We start from the raw sequence: 17724 nt of genomic DNA on the forward strand, positions 1-17724 counted from the left end.
GGCTGTGTGTTATAATTGCCATTTCATCCCACACTGAACAGTTTGTGCTCTCACCCTTCTCATGCAGTTGATGTAACGGTAGTTGCTCTCTTCCTGGGCACACTCCTCAAGGAGCCCTTTCACTTCCTGTGGGAAGAGAATAAAATTCCAAAGCACATGGTGACTGCAGGCTCCCAGGAGATGCCCTGTGTTGCCATATAAACCATGAGAGTTTATAATAATAATAATAATCCTCATTATCATCATCATCCTGAATTAATAATTTCTCAAATGTTTATAACATTTGGGCTTCTCTCAACTCTCTTTTAGAGTGAAAGACAACTAAGTGGTTTTAGATGTGCAGTTTCAGTCACAGTCAGAGATGCAAAATGGCTGTTAACAGGTTTTTATTAATGCCTGACTTGTAACAGCCACTTCAGCAGTGCTGCCAGGACTCCTGTTCCTCAGCACATCTGAAGTGCCAGGCACAGCTGTGAACAAGCATTTCCTAGAACACATCTGCAAAGGGCATGATAGAAGCTACAGACATGCCAACAGGATGTTAATCACCAATCAATAATTATATGGAGGAGTCTGGACATAGTGGGTTGCTCCCATCTCTGAAGGGTCCATTCCCAAAAAGCCTCATGATTCCAATGGAATTCCTGTACACATTCCAGGCTGCACAGCTTTGCAATTCCAGAGCTCTGTCACTGTGAGATTTCCAGACCATCAGCTGGAAAACTGAATTCTACAGTTCAACTCCTGTCCAGCTCAGTCAGTGGCTGTGATTGTCACCACCTGGGAGAAAATGACTGAGTTGTCTGCCAAGAAGAAAAGCCTTGACTGCTGTTGTAAAATAGTTCCTTTGGAAGGTCCATTTCATACCAGGTCCATCTGGTAGGAAGGAACTTTTAGAGCAGGGAAATAACTGTCTGTATATCCACCCACACTTTAAACTCCCTGTTTACCTTGCAGTATATTCTTCTGAGGGCAAGGCCTGGAGAAACCAAGCCCAGTCAAAATTCACAGGAGTGATGGAGTGAGACAAAGCAGGAATTCAAGACAGTCCCACTTAATGAAGTCTCCTCACCACCAGTTTCAGTCATTAATTATCCACTGAATTTGCTGCTAATGCAGTGAAACTGCTAACTACATATAAAGATTTGTCTTGATCAATTAATCTTTATTTTATGGACAGACACTGTGCAGGGCAGCAGTATTTGTGGCAGACACATCCCTGCTGATCAGAGCTGCACCCTGAGCCCACGTGCTGCTGCTCAGGAGCTGAGTGACTGCAGGCATGGCCTGGGGTCACCGAGCCTCGCTGATCTGTGCTTTGCTCATGCTGGGTATTGGAATATGAATCCCAGTATTACCAGTTAGATTATGCCTGGGCCAGTCTGAGCCTCGCTGCTGAGCCAAAGGCGGCAGCTGTGGTGCTTCACCCCAGAGACACCTTTAGCTTGCTGGTGCTTTCAGCTGGGCACTAAACAAGTCCAGGCTTGTCAGGGACTCCGTTTACCTCAGGAAGAGGCTTCAGGCGAAGGTGAGGGCAAAGGAGGGATTCTGCTGGAGGGTTTAATATCCAGAGGTTTATTCCATGGTTACAGATGTCTGAATCTTGGGAAGAGCTCCAACAGAATCGCGAGCACATGGACGGACTCACCTTTTAAGCTCAGGGGGAGGGGAGGGGAGGGGACAGGTGAGCCACCAGCGAGGTGGGTGGGGCAGGGTCTCAAGGGACAAGGGACACCCAGACAGGCCAATGACCCCCAGGCCTGAGGGGCATCCTTTGAACCTGACCAACCACACGACGCCTTTGCTGGAATGTTAAGCCTGATTGACAGGACTCACTCAGCAAGGGGGCGAGGGGGAAGGGAGGGTTTTGGCACACCTGGGGAAGGGACCCCCAAGTTTAAAACACACTGCACCACTGGGGAGGCCGGGCAGCCCTGCAGCCCAGTGTAGTAAACCCCTCAGGTTTAGCCAGGGCCCCTTGGAGAACAGAATGCTGACACAGTGGCAAAGAAGTTTCCTGTCTCCAGGGACATCCGCCTTGTACCTTATCCCTATAGCCATGGAAGGCAATATTGTGTTAAACCCTACCATTGGTCACTTATGGTCACTCTAACACCTTTGCCATGGTCAGGATTGGATCCAGGCCAAGGGTATAAAGTAGCATACTGTACCCTTATTAACTCAGAAGAAGAAGAGCTGAGACCCTTCACAGACCCCCCAATAAAGCCACACTCGTGGAACAGCCAGTGTCTTCTGCTTCTCCTCTCTCTACCGTCTGCTGGAGCCTTAGGCCAAGGGAAAAGCTACCTAGCAAGCAAAGCTGAAATCACAAGAGCTGCCTAATCACTGAGAGCTGAACTTTCCCTGCTTGCTAGGGGCTGACCCGCGGCCTTGGTCTGAGAGCGAGCTGGCTTCTGGCACCCAGTGCCCTTGGGGACTGAGCTCTGGAGCTCTAACAGCTTGCATAGGATACGACCAAGCAAGGCTCATTTAGCCCAGCACCAGTGCAGGGCAGGAGGCAGAGGCAGCGCCCTCACCTGCTCCAGCGCTGAGCGATTGGTCTCCAGCCCCGCCGCACAGCTGTCGTACTGCATCTTCTTCTCTTCACATTCCTGACTTAATTCCTTGGTGAAAAAGCAAAAGGGCACAAAGTGAAATCTTCCTTTGGCTGCCAGGGGACACTCAGGCCCCTCACACAGCAGCCCCAGCTCCTGCAGTGTGACCCTCGCTGTGGTTACACAGGGAAGCCACCAACGCCCCCATACTGGGATCAGAGAGAAGGAAATTCCCTCTGTTCCCTGCCAGGGTAACAAGGCTGTGCTTGCAAGAAGAAAGAACAAATAAATATAAAAATAGACATTAAGAAAGGATCACTATAAGTGTTCCCTATGAAAAGCCAGATTTCCACTTGTACACACAATCAACCCCTTTGCTGGATTTCATCTGCTGACACTTTGAATGGAACCATTAAAAGTAGGATTTTGGAAAATTCACTGATAGATAAATGGATCAGTTTATTTAATTCCATGGTAATGAGCCAACTTATGGCAGCTGTACACCCAAAAGACTTTTTTTGCCCAGCTCTCTATAAAATTTTGAGAACAAATGGACAAATTTGTCAGAGCCACAGACTAAAGCAGGAATTAGATCAATGCAGCCAACATTTGGATGAGAAGTTATCTGCAATCCACTCAGAAAAACGGCATTGGTTGGGATCACCAGTGCTGAAATCCAGAAACAGCTTTGCAACTAATCTGAAACTAGCTTTGCTTTGGGTTTGAACTATGACTTTTCACATTTTTCCCTGATGTAGTAATTTTTTAAATTGCTATAAAGGACTGAATTCTGTGCCTGCACTGTCAGCTTTTACAAAACCCAACCTTTAGCACGTTGCTTGCTGCAAACGCTGTTGACACATTCTGCTATTTCCAGCTTTCCCTCAGAGCTGATCATGTCCTTGTAGAGCCCTTCAGAGATCTGCAAATTGGATTTATTTGTGGGTTTGACTCGGTTTACACAGAAAGAAAGGAGTGTTTCCACAAACCTGGCAGGTCTGGCGCAGCTGCCTCAGCTCTTTGATGACAGGAGCAAGGCTGGCCTTCTTCTCTGCCACCATGGCATTCAGCTTCTTCACCTGAGAAAGGCCCAGAATAATACTCATTAACTCTATCACCCTAATTGTACATTTGTCTAATTAGGAATGTGAAAAGAAAGGGAAGTAAACCAAAATACAGCGAGAAAAAATGTGAGATGAAACCTTAATTATGCAACTGAAGTTCGGGCCTAATTAAGAAAGGGGAAAAGCCCATCTGGCAGTGGGGCCATTCCCACAAATGAGGCCAATTCTGCTCCCCCTGTCCCAACTGAGGACACCCCAGAGAGCCCAGGGCACTGCCTGGGCAGACACCAAATCACCCCTGGGGAGATGAAGGGGATGCTCAGAGGGGCTCAGAGAAAGGAAGAAATCCTTAAGAAAACAAATACACTTGCACAGGTTAAATAAAGCTTGAAAATGCTACAACTGAGTCACTTTGATATATTTAGACTGAAAATTCAAATTGCATCCACCTTTCTGTTGAGAGCAATTCTATTTTAGTTACACCATTGTATTTTGGAAGTGCCCTAATGAGTTAAAAAGATGCTGTTTTGCTTTTTGCTCTCTTATAATATTTTTAAATTAGAAATTCAAGTTCTTTCTTGCTTCTCTGGCTATGTGGGCAGGTAAATTAAAACATGACAGTTCTAAGGGCAATTGAAAATCAGGCTATAAAGAAAAAGACAAGCTATTTAGCTCTTTTAGCATATTAAGTATCTTTTCAACAAATGCTTAACTCCAGTGATTTACAAACATTTTAGAAAAAGCCTCCATTACAGATTCTAACCATTCGTCTCTTTCAAATAATGTGTCAAATAAGAACAAATATGAAACCACTTCTGAAATTACAAAAAAAAGTGAAAAAATCAACGACAAGAAGATTTGATATCCCTAAGGTTTCTGAAGGAGAGAAAAGAGGGATTTATTTGCAAGATTTTAAAGAAAATAAATGCACTTTTTAGTAAACTTTGTCAGGATTATCTTTGCAGATGTTTTTATTATAAATATTTATATTTTATATAAACACAGATTAAAGAAATTTATAAACCCAAACAAAAACATTAAATTGGGTTTTCTATGCTGAAGAACCAGATACTCAAACTGAGGAAATGCAATAGTTTAAGGCAAAAATCACCATTTCAGACATGTTATCTAAAGTCTGGCCTTTCACTTCATCCATTTCACTCTTCACTGCAGAGACTCTCTCCAGCTCCTCCTGGGTGTAGCTGTATCCAGAGATTCCTTTCTTCTCCTCGATTGCTTGCTGCAGACACAAACAATCAATGCTGCATGTGAGCCCACTAACCCAGAAACAGCAAATTCCTTCTTGGAGCCAAATACTGTGAAGAAGTGGAATGGGTAAGTACTATAATTAATTTATTTTATTAATCAATTTATTATAATTAATCTAGCTTCCAGAAAAGTAGGTTTTATCTTGTGCATGTACAGCAGGACAATAAAACCCCTCTGTAAATACAAAATTTGGTCATCCAATAGTCAGTGAAGTGAACAGTGAGTTTCACAGAGCAAAGTGGGCTGGAGGTCAGGCTCTGAAGAATGTGTAAAATCTGTCTGCTTGATCAGAAGATGCAGCAAATTATTTTGTAAAGTATTTTGGTAACAAGAATTTCGTAACAGGGATTGGAAGAAAATCCCACAGAGTGTTCCTGCATTTGGGATGCATACAGTTATCCAGAGCAGAAATCCTTCTGGCTTAGGGAAGATTCATCCAGTTTTAAATTTAAAGACATTTTCTTCTAAATATTCTGGGGTTAGAATGTTTCCTTCTTGCCTGCTCTTTCTTTAGATACCATTCCTATACACTTTACAGCAGTAACTTAGATCCTATTTGCTGCTGGCCATTCTCTAAGCCCTCACTACATCTATGGATACCAAAAAGCAATTTAAGCATCCAGCCTTGCCCCAAGCAGCATTTGCACAGATTTACCATCCACTTTAAAAAGCAGGGCCAGGCCCCTCAGTCTAAAAAGAAGCTGCAGACCAGTCCTGATGGACACAAAGTACAACAGCCTCAGAGTCAACAGCCAAAAATCCCTTTTCTACCCCAAAGGCTCCTTCAGTGAGGGCAGCAGGAGCTGGGGGTGATACACATTAGAATAATGGCAGCAGCATCCTGGGATGCTCAGGCCGTTCCCAGGGCAGGAAGGGTGGGAGCAGCAGGAGCTGAGGGTGACACACAACAGCCAGCAGGGTCCCTGGATGCTCAGGCTCCTCCCAGGGCAGGGAGAGCAGCACAGGGTGACACACAACACCCAGCAGGATCCCTGTGATGCTCAGGCCGCTCTCAGGGCAGGGAAGGTGAGGAGCAGCAGGAGCTGGGGGTGATGGACAACACCCAGCAGGGTCCCTGGGATGCTCAGGCTGTTTCAGGGAAGGCAAGGGATCATCACAAGGTGACACACAACACCCAGCAGGATCCCTGGGATGCTCAGGCTGCTCCCAGGGCAGGGAGGGCAGCACAGGGTGACACACAACAGCCAGCAGGGTCCCTGGATGCTCAGGTAATTCCCAGGGCAGGAAAGGAAGGGAGAGCCCCAGCTGAGGGTGACACACAACACCCAGCAGGGTCCCTGGGATGCTCAGGCCGTTCCCAGGGCAGGAAAGGAAGGGAGAACCCCAGCTGAGGGTCACACACAACAGCCAGCAGGGTCCCTGCGATGCTCAGGCCACCCCCAGGGCAGGGAGGGCAGGGAGATCATCACAAGGTGACACACAACACCCAGCAGGGTCCCTGGATGCTCAGGCTGTTCCAGGGCAGGGAGAGCAGCACAAGGTGACACACAACAGCCAGCAGGATCCCTGGGATGCTCAGGCCATTCCCAGGGCAGGGAGAGCAGCACAAGGTGACACACAACACCCAGCAGGGTCCCTGGGATGCTCTGGCTGCTCCCAGGGCAGGGAAGGTGAGGAGCAGCAGGAGCTCAGGGTGACACACAACACCCAGCAGGATCCCTGGGATGCTCAGGCCGCTCCCAGGGCAGGGAAGGTGAGGAGCAGCAGGAGCTGGGGGTGATGGACAACACCCAGCAGGGTCCCTGGATGCTCAGGCTCCTCCCAGGGCAGGGAGAGCAGCACAGGGTGACACACAACACCCAACAGGATCCCTGGGATGCTCAGGCTGTTCCAGGGCAAGGGATCATCACAAGGTGACACACAACAGCCAGCAGGATCCCTGGGATGCTCAGGCTGTTCCAGGGAGGGCAAGGGATCATCACAAGGTGACACACAACAGCCAGCAGGGTCCCTGGATGCTCAGGCCGCCCCCAGGGCAGGGAGAGCAGCACAAGGTGACACACAACAGCCAGCAGGGTCCCTGGGTGCTCAGGCCGCCCCCAGGGCAGGAAGCAGGGAGAGCCCCAGCTGGGGGTGACACACAACAGCCAGCAGGGTTCCTGGGATGCTCAGGCTGTTCCCAGGGCAGGGAGAGCAGCACAGGGTGACACACAACAGCCAGCAGGGTCCCTGGATGCTCAGGCCGCCCCCAGGGCAGGAAGCAGGGAGAGCCCCAGCTGAGGTACCAGCTGCTGCTGCGTGGCCTGGTGGCGCTGCCGCAGGAGCTCCTCGGTCCTCTGCAGGATCCCGTACTCGGCCGTGATTTCCGCCACCTCCTGCCGCCTCCTCTTGTAGAGCGTGTTCTTGCTGCGGAGCCGGCTCACGTACTGCTTGAACTGGGGAAGAGACAGCAACAGGGCCTCAGCACAGCACAAATGCAGCTATCCCTGTGTCCTGCACACCCAAATGCACTCTTGGAACAGAGGGCTGCAGTTCAGGGTGCCCAGGGCCTATTTATTCTCAGCTCTGCGTTCGTTCACTGAGGGAGGTCAAGGAAAGCAGCTCCTCTGCTTTCTGTCCCAGCTCACTCGTTTGCAGGCCTGAGATCACTCCCTTCTGCTCGCCACCATTTGACAGCTGGAAAAGTAAATACTCCTTGCAAAACGTTATGGGAGTCATGGATAATAAAAACTTAATGCAACAGTAATTTGCACTTGTAACAGAGCCCCAGGCCTGCAGACCAAAACATGGTAATAGCCAGCAGCTAAATTGGAAGGAAAGAGGACATGGGAAAAATTCCTTTTTAAATGTTCTCAGTAGTTAAAACTTGTTGTTCTCTTTCCTTGACTCCTGCAGACCTGGATGATATTGCTGGCTAAGTTTTAAAACCCAGGAAAATAAAAGCAGAGTCCTTGCAGTATCTATTTCACTCAAAATCTAAAGCAATGGAGAATTTATATTTTGATTAAAAAATTGAGTAAAATAATAAAAATCCTTACAGTCCAACAGCCTTAGCTAATTCACACCTGGACCCGTGTGTGTTCAATTTGTAACACAAGCACCAGGGGCTGAAACAAACAGGTAAGATTTTTCTGTGCTTTAATGTTTTCCATCTGTTGTGCAATCTCAGCTCTTATTGTTGGATTTTACATGAGAGCTACAAGGTAAATGCCAGTCACAGCTCAAAAAATGCATTCAGATCCAGAGATGCAAAGCAAATAAAATTTATGAGTGTAAATGATGTAAGAACAGGCTTCAGATGGATGAGGAGGTGTTCAGTGTGTGCAGGGAGCACAGACCAGGCAGCCCCAGGAGGAAAATTAATCCCACTCCCACTGATACAGGTTTGAAATTCAAATATAAAATAACTTAAATTTCAAAATTTACATTAAATTTTCTTTTTGTGAAATTATCCCTCTCCCTTCTACAGAATTAACCCAAACCCCCAATGTGACCAAAGGCTAAGAACCCCCAGAGTAACTGTATGTTCTATAAAAAGTGTCCTGGGCAAACTGCCCACAATGAAATCAACCCTGCTCATCTGCCATCCTGTGCAATATCTAGGCCAAAGCTGCCTCTCTCTTGCTACGCTCCAGAACTATTTTTAAAGCCAAAAGCTATAAACGTTTTTGGTGAAAGAACAAACCCACAAATTACTCAATGTGCTCTATGCAGCCTGGCCTCTGAGAGGCTTTGGGATAACATCCTACATCCTGCTACTACCCAGGACAAGGATACACAAGGTCACCTGAGCCCCTGGCACATTTCATACAGTAGCACCAAATTCATTCCTTTTCATAGCAAATTCAATCACAACCTCTTCATTTATACAAAAGACTTTTTCCTTCCCTTTAATTGCTTAGACAATACCAAGCTTTCTGTGATTTCCAAGTGATTACAAAAGTATAAATACAATCTCTCCAACCAGCTGAGGAAAACCTGAGGGAAGTACAGCCATCTGTTTTGATCCTTGGGACATTTCATTTGACCAGTGGAATATAATAAAGAATGAGGTAAAGGATTAAACTTAATATGTGACCACACAGAGCTATCAAATCTGAATGATCTTCTGTCAGTGCATCCCAGGATGAAAAGCAAACCATAATTCTCTTCACTTTTAAGGTCTTGAAAATAGCTCGAGTGGGAGGTAGGGTATTTGCATATTCAATATTCAAAGCATGAAGTATTTTACAATGGAAGTCAAAGGATCTTGTTGATTAACGAACCAATACCACCACTGTTCTATTATTAGTTGATTAACTTAGGATATATAATACAAATTTCATCCCAAATGAACTACAAGTTGCTCACAGTGACAACTGAAATCTGTTCCTTTTAGGAGGTGCATGTCAGCACAACCTCTGGCTTTTTAAAGCCAACTTAACCTTTCACACAGCTTTTGTTGCAGCAAACAAGGTAAAACAGATATAAACAACAGTAGGAAAGTGATTATCTGTGTAGAAAATCAATCAATAATTTGGCAAAATGTTCAAAGACCTGATTTACTCCAAGGGCAGCACAGATTAGCTCCTCAAAATCTCACTGACTGAAGGCTCCTTCAGATCCAGGGCCAAGTTCTGAGCTGGAGCTCTTAGCTTTGACTCTGCTTAAATCAGCAGCTTGTAGGGATCTTACAGCAAAATTCGGCTTGTTCAGCCTAAAAGCTGGGAGTCATTCCACAGGTTTCCAAAAATAAAAAGAACATATAAAATACCAATGTTTTCATCTCTGTGAGCATTGCTCCTGAGGCTTTATCCACCTCATGTGTACATGAGAAATCAATGCCACAAAACACTGCATTTTACTGTGGTGAAAAGTCTTTTCAATAATTGGACTGGTTCACAGAGAAATAACATTGTTTGGCCACATCACTTTCAAGGGCAGTACCCAAAGGAATCCCCTCCTGAGCACAGCATTTTCCCACAGCCCGAGGCAGCTGCTCCCTTGTCCAACCTCAGCAGGCTCATCCTGGAATTCCCATGGATCTGCCCATGGGTGATGTTCCAGTCAAGGCCATGGCCACCAGCAGCTTTTCTTTCCCAAGGCATTGAATGAAATGACTGGATGAGAACCAAGTGCTGGCACTCAGGGAGCAGGGGAAGCAAACCAGCCTGGAGCCTGTGTCAGCCCAGTCAGAGCCCCTGGAGACACAAAAACCATCCAAGGGAAAGCAAGCAAAGATCCTGCCTTTTCCATTGGCTATTTTTATGGGTGACTGTAACATAACAAGCCTGGAATGCAGATTATGGAACACAGTGAATGAAAGCAGGACTTTGATTTCTCATAGAACACAGGCATGCACCATCCCTGGGCAGATTTCCTGGGTTATGCTCCATTTTTATTGGAAGAATCCAGCAATGCACCTCCTTTATGCTTCTCCATTTATTGGAATCTGGAAGAGGTTGGTATCACCAGATTCAGTCTCTCCACACTTAGTGAAGGAATTCCCATAACAGTTCTAAAGAAAAATCCAGTCAGGGATGTAGAAATGGGCATCCAGGGGCATCCAGAGCCTGGCAGGTCATGCCCTGCAGGAAAGGACATCCTGGTGCCCTCTGTGCTCAGGACCAGAGCCCAGCTCCCCTCTGCAGCCTTGGCTTTTCACTACAAGCTCCTCACCTCATCTCCTTTAACCTCACACTTGCCACAGGAGAAGTTTTCACAAGGTTCTTATTCCAAGATTATCATTAAAGGAGAAAATGGATAAAGCTTGTTTTCTCCAAAGAACAAATCCCACATAAATCCCTCACTTTGGAGTCAAGTCTTTTAAGACAGTATTTTCTGCATTCATGCAGCAGAAAACCTTAGCTGACTATATCTATTTTCATTAAGAACTGAGGAACAGATGTTTTAATTTCTAACTAGACTAATTAATGGGATACAGACTGTCCAAAGTATTAAAATTCAGTTAGGAAAAGTTCCTGAACATGACAGGTTTTCCATATTTTTTTACTAAGAGGCTTTAAATTCAAGGCAGTACAGCCAGTGTTGGACAGAGTTAATAACTCAGACATAGAAGGATGAGCTTCTAAAAGATAAGAGCAGTAGAAGCTGAGTCTAATAAATGAAAGTATCCTACAGGCTGCTCATGGCACAGCTCAGCCAGGAAAACTCTTCCACAGCATTTTCCAGGAGTGCTTGCTCCTGGTCAGGCAAGCAGTATTAAGGCAGCCATTGCTAATACTTTGAATCAATGCAAATATTCATCATGAAAACCCCTTTTCAGTGCTCAGGGAGGATTCCCAGGTCAGTGAGATCCAGGATTTCTCCATGGCAGGGGGTGCTGAGGGAGTGCTCAGCTCTGGGAGATTCCCGTGTTTGGTTCAGGTGACAGGGAAGGAACTTCCACAGCAAAAATCTGGCAGATTCGGGTGGATCAACAGCTCTTGAGGAAAAGGAGCAAGATCTTTGGTCTGAGGCTGCTTTCTCTATTTGCAAATGGAAACATTTGTCTTGTTTTCCCAGGGGCAGGTAGGCATGGATGAGCATTTGTATGGAAAAAGATCAAACTCCTTTAGTAAATGCATGTGCAAACCTCCCACAGCTGTGAACAAAGGGAGGGGAGCTCCCCTGCCCTGTTCTGAAAACCAGATTCATTCCCACTGCTGCAGCTCAGCACAGCTCTGAGACAACTCTGAATCCTTGGGAAACTCAGCATTCCTGGGGCCCTGTGCTGAACTCTGCAAAGTACAATGGCTTGTGTAAAGGGCTAAAAATAGCCCAGCTTTACCTAGGATCACTTGTAATTGAACCATCCAGCATTCCAAGTGTCAACATGTGATTCCCTAATTTTCAGGATCTGACAGCTGCAGTGAGGAGCTGCCAACTGTGCCCCCTGCTCACTGCACTTTGATTGAAGTACTTAAAAAGACTTCATAATCCACAAAGACAATTTATTCCTGCTTTTTTGTGTTTGATGTAAGTGAATTGGTTACTCCCTGCTGTTTCTGCTGAGTTCTATCCAGGTGTAAAACCTCTCACAGCCAGTGCAATGCTCTCCATGACTGTGGAAGGAAGCAAAACAGCAGCACCTAAAAACCTAAGCCAGGCCTGACCTTTTGGTGAAGGAAAGGCTAAAACCACCTCAGCTGGAGATCCAGATGCTGCTTTAGGAGCATGAGTTAGGAAGGTGCTGATTGTTCCACTGCCAAGTCTTGAGAGTGGGATGTAATAGGACAGAGCAAAGTGAGACAAAGAAATGCTGGGTATAGGAGAAAAACAATGCTTTGGTTTAACTGTAGCACTTTGATAGGATTTTAAAAATCCATTTAAACTTAAGACAGCAAAGCTATTTGTTAAAACTCCCTCTTACTGCCTTTTTAAAAATGGAGGAACTAAATGGAAGAGGAAAGTGCAAGGAAGCTCTTTGCTGTCAGTGTGCAGTGAAGGTTGAATGGCCAAACTCCTCCTGTCCCCATGAACTGCAGCACTGACTCACCACCACATTAATCAACATTTCCTCTGCTGCTGCCTCAGAGCTGGAGCACTGAACCAGAAAATACAAATGCTGAAGCAGAACATACCAGAAACAAACCTGCAGCAGGAGTGGGCTGGGAGTGAAGAGCCCCGACTGTCACAGGGGAGGCAGAACCTGCTCATGGCACTTTTGCTTCATCACCTGTTCCCTGGCAGCCCTGGCTCCCTCAGCCCTGTGGGGCAGCCCTGGCTCTGTGCCCTGCCATGGACTGCCAGGAGATGCAGAACCCACAGCAGCAGGGCCCTGGGCAGCACTGCTGGCAGCAGGCATTAACCAAGAATTCAACATCGCTGTCTCCACCTTCCACATGAGGAAACCACGACCTTTGAAACAGAAGTGACCAAAAACCATCAAGAATTCAATTCTTTTCCCAGTCTTTAGGCACAGGAAACACCCTTTTCACTGCTTTGCACTGGTGCCTCTGAGTACCACTGCACTTCACCTAAGGAAGTAATAAACATGAACAGGACGTGGATTTATACATTGACTTCCTTGCCAGTACACATTTCCTTGCAGAAAATACTTTACAAACCAGGAAATGCTTCTTATGAAAAGACAAACTCTTTTGATTTTAAGCCAGTGGTTTTTTTTCCAGATCGCTCATTTATCCTCTCTGCAAAATGAAGACTTGAAAATATTTTAAAAATCAAAAGCAGAACATATTTGAACAAAAGGAATCCAGGCCATGTCCAAAACAGATCTTGTCCTTTTTCTGTCTTGAGCCACTTCCTTGTGTCTGACAGTTAACTTGAGTTTTTCATTACTAAGCCTTTCACAATGTTGTGAGGTTTCCTTCCTACCCAGTTCTCAAATTTCTATGGATCAGTTTCTTGTCTCCTGAAGAATAGGCACAATTATTTCTTACCTTACAGTGCCTGTGCAGATAATGTAAAACATATGCTGCTGTCTTGGTAATACATTCTTGTTGATTAATTAAACACTTCTTTCCATCACATGTCACAAAACACAAATTGTCAGCTTTCTGCTTTAATTTTTGCTTAAAAACTTGTCAAAGACTCCAGCAATGTGCCCACTGGAGCTGAAAACCTTGGAGTGGAGAGAAATCCAATGCAGTGGGTTCCTTATTATTGCTACCAAGGGACAGGAGCAGTGTGTGATGGGAAGAGAAACCAACATCTTCATTTTCCTCATCCCTGTGCCATTTCCCCCACCTGAACTCCTCATCCACACTTTCAGACTCCTCCAAAAGGAACTGATTTTGTGGAGCAGCCACGTCCTATGGGATTAGGAAGGGAGTTCCTTCTGAAAAGGGCGTTCCCTGTATTTAGTGGTATGTAAAAAAAGCACAAAAACAAAGCACAGGCAAGCAAAGAGTGTGTGCTTCTGGCTACACGATGGCAGTGCAAAGACAATACATGGGAGAATGATATTAACCCAGAGAGTGATGCAGATAAAATTCTCTTTAGTTTAGTCACTCTACCTCTAAGTTCCCTTAGCAGGATTCTTCCCAGCTGGGAAAAAATTACTGACTTGAATTGAAGAAAAGTCAATTTCTTTTGCTGGCACACCAGTACCAAGCTGCAGCTCATTATTCTTTGAAGCAGAAAAAGCTGCTTTGAGAAGTACAGCTGCCAATCTCACTGTGCCTGGGCCAGCCAAAGTGGTGCCACAGCTGAACCTCAGCAGGGTCTGGGAAATTTGGGTTTTAAGTGAGAACTTTTGTGGGTAATAAATACCACAGGACTAATTGCATCTCTGATAATCACTGCTATTATGCTTTATAATTATACAGATTTTTTACATTATTTATCATCATATTGACCTTTCTGGTTAGTTATTCACCATCACACCACTGAGATGATATTTCCATTATTTGGATTATTAATCCAGCCCAACACTGAGTCCTTGTACGCCTTGCAATGGATTAGGCACAATGAGAAAAAGAGAAATAAATCATTTGAAAATAGCTACAAATCCCTACCTCATGCTCAGTCAGGACTTCAGAGCCTCCCAGCCCGTGGGCCTGGCTGTTCCTCTGCTCCACCTGCTTCTCCAGGCTGGACATCTCCTCCTTGGCTGCCTGAAGCTCTTCTGCCTTGGCTTCTTTCTTCCGGGAAATTATAGAAGCCTGCAAGATCATTAATGTGAAATTGCCTTGTTTAATCAGGAGAAAAATGATTTTTAGATCAAATGTATAAATGATATACAGCAGGTTAAACCACAACCTCATTGAAGTTGGCTGCAGCATCTCAACTTTCTCCAGAATGGATGAGGTTTCCAGCACAGCCTTTTTGCCCAGACTCAGGCTGATGTATTTTACATTTTAGATTTACATTTCTTCACCTCATTTTTTCGTTTTCATTGAGGAAAAAGGCAGGCATTTTAGCTGCTCCCTTTCTTCTGCTTAGTCCCTCTTGGTGCATATCTAAGATACACCAACATGGCTTAACTGGAAAGTTATCCAAGATTTCACAAATGTCATAATACAGATTTTTATAACTCCAACCTACTCCAACCTACAGAAATATGTTACACTAAAGCAGAACTGAGCCACTAAATCTTGGCAAATAGCTAAAAGATGATGAATAAAGCAATAAAGTACAGAAATAGTGTAGATTACAGATTAATTTTTTTTCTTAGTCTAGAAGATAAAACACTTAAGAATAATATTTTATACAAGACTGAATATTTAATAATACCTGAGTTTTGACCAGAACAGATTTGGTAACATAAGTTAACCAATAATAATATATAAATAACCAATAAGTTAACCATAATAACACATTAGTTCAAGGACTTTTTAAAAAAGCATTTTTCTGTATCTTGTTGAAAAATCCTCTAAAATAACACAACACATTCATTTAGAGGCAGGTACAGGAATTTGAGGCATGGCTCATTTCTTCATGTGAAAGGGAAAACTTACACAAAAATGAAGCCAAAACACAGCAGCTTTCTCACACTCAGCTGAGAGGACCAGCTTTCTCCCTAAATAAATCTCCAACAGAACTGTGCTGGGGTGGGAGCTCAGCTCTGCTGCACGAGGTGTCTGTGCTGACAAACCAGGGCACAACAGAGCTGATCATTCTGTGAAACAGAAGCCAGGCCCTGGCTAAGGAAGCACAGAGCTCCCAGCAGCTCCTCAGGGGGACTCTCCTTGAGCAGGATTCTCTCAGGAAGAGCATCTCATCCAAAATAAATCAGAGTTTCACTTTGCATTTGTGACTGAACTGCAGAACATATCTTATCCATGTTTTTTCCCTCCCACTGGTACATTTTACTTAAGCCTTTTGATTTTTCAAGCCATCACACTGAAGATCCTCCATAAAACTGGTGCAGGTAGCCTGGAGAAGGAATCACTCAGGTTCCTGGGTAAGCTCTGAAAATCTCCAAGTTCATCAATCCTTTTGATAACTTGGGAATTTACTAACACTGGACCAGACAGCCTATTCTACAGCAAGATTATTTTACAGTCTCAGGATGAGAAATCAAAGAATTCCTTATTAAGAGAGGCAAAGGAGAAAAATGGCATTTGGTGAGACCTAAGGAAGGGGCAGAGCTGCAGCAGGCAGCCCCATGCTGCCTCCTAAGAATCCATCCACAGCTGGAACTTTCCCAAAACAGCTCCCCCAAAATGCCCCTTCCAGAACTGCTGTGCTGCAAGGGCAGCAGTAAAAACCTTCACTGGCATGACCAAAAGCAACCTTTGACTCAGCCCTGAACATACAAATGTTCAACACTCTTTATTTCCCTTCTGACCTCCATTATGATGTATTTCTACTGATGATGTTAGATAAACCAAAGGAAAAAATCAGCATGGAAACCAATCAGAGACTGATTTTGTTCTCCTGCTTAAACCACATTTTGTTCCTCCTTACCTGCTGGCGATACATGGAGAATTTACTGTCGGCGGGCTCATAGGTGATGATCCTTTTCTCAATCAGCTGATTTATTTGTGCAGTGACTTCCTCTATCTGCAAGACAGAGAGGAAAACTAAGGAAACAGAGCTTGGTGTCTTTGTCTTCTCCAGGAATTGCTTTGCAACCCAGATTTACAATCCAGCCAGTTCCTTTTTTTAAAACAGAGAAACAGACCCAAAAAGCTCTGTGAGTCATTAAGTATTGGCCAGGAAGAGGCTGTTTTTGCATTTCCAGTTCTGTGCCTTTATGATAAGGCAGAACCATGATGCTGGCCCTGAAAATGAAGTAAATTGGTGCATGTGGAGGGAAAATGCAGTGAGTTGGTACAGAAAAAAGAAATTGCCACATACTGAGTGAAAAATTTAATTTTATTGACATGAACTAAAACTCCCTTTCATTCAACCATTTAACAGAAGTTCAAAGGGAAGCAAATGAAGGTTAAGTGATAAAGATTTAATCAACACTTGGCAGAGTCACAGACCATCATGTTCCAGGTCTGTGGTGCCTTCTCCTCCTGCCACTTGGTTGTCCTGAGTCCCAAACTGCTGAGCTTCACTCCAGCCACAGCAGAGTGCAGAGTGCAGCTTTCCCAGTGCTCACATGGAACAAACAACCACAGCAACTTCCCTTTAATTCCCTGCTGCTGCTGAGGGAGCAGCCTGAGCGCTGCTGCCATCCCAGGGAGTCAGGGCACAACACTGGGACAGGGCTGGCCATCACCTGCAACTTCTGCCAGCAACATCCATGTGCCTGGAAAACTGAGAATCTCAAACAAATTGCTCAATAGGATAAAAATACTCCAGCACCTGCAGAAAAAAAACCCCCAACTCTCCTGTGAATTCTATTCTATTAGTGGTAGAACAGGCTTGAATTTGAAAATGGCATAAGAATTCCCTTCTGTGAATAAATTCCTGGGTTTTATATTATAAAATGCATGATGGAAACATGCTTGGTGCACTTCAGCTCCTTTTTAAGGCACTGAGATAATAAAAAGCCTACTTAAGGAAAAAAAAAAAAAGCTGCCTAAGGCCATGCTGTGACTTCAGCCAAGTGTATGACATGTTTTTATTATCTTTCAAGAAGAAGATACTTCCAAAATATAACAAATCAAAGGTTACATCATGGAGAAAGAGGGCAAAACTTGAAGCTTTTTAAAGTATTACGATAAACCCAACAACACTCTTGGAAAAGAAATGTGCAAAAAAACAGGGTTTCAAGCATGCCTGAAAGACATAACTGCAGCCACAAATATTGTTTTGATTAGAGGAACTAATCTAGGAAAGCAGAGGCTGAATCACAGAGCTGGTTTATTATTTCAGCCCTAATCTGCCATTTATTAATGCTGTCATCCCTTAAGATGGATCCTCTGTTTCCTCATTATCTCCATTTCATGGCAAAGCCTGAGCTGGAAATCCCAAGGGTATCAAACACCAGCTGGTAAGAACCTGCTCTTCTTCCCTCTGACATTGGTGTAAATCTT

General features: G+C 44.7%; 1 protein-coding gene across 1 annotated transcript in view; it reads right to left on the minus strand.

Moving 5' to 3' along the window:
• The window catches only part of IFT81 (intraflagellar transport 81), a 41372-nt gene that overhangs the window by 8494 nt on the left and 15154 nt on the right, over positions 1-17724 (minus strand). Inside the window, exons 9-15 of the mRNA XM_005491522.4 lie at positions 16202-16297; positions 14308-14454; positions 7135-7284; positions 4731-4859; positions 3545-3634; positions 2538-2624; positions 55-126 (exon numbers count right to left, since the gene is read on the minus strand). Of these exons, the coding sequence (XP_005491579.2) occupies positions 55-126; positions 2538-2624; positions 3545-3634; positions 4731-4859; positions 7135-7284; positions 14308-14454; positions 16202-16297 (771 nt within the window). The remainder of the gene's footprint in view (positions 1-54; positions 127-2537; positions 2625-3544; positions 3635-4730; positions 4860-7134; positions 7285-14307; positions 14455-16201; positions 16298-17724) is intronic.

This window comes from Zonotrichia albicollis, chromosome 18, assembly GCF_047830755.1.
Source record: "Zonotrichia albicollis isolate bZonAlb1 chromosome 18, bZonAlb1.hap1, whole genome shotgun sequence".
Classification (NCBI taxonomy): Eukaryota; Metazoa; Chordata; class Aves; order Passeriformes; family Passerellidae; genus Zonotrichia; species Zonotrichia albicollis.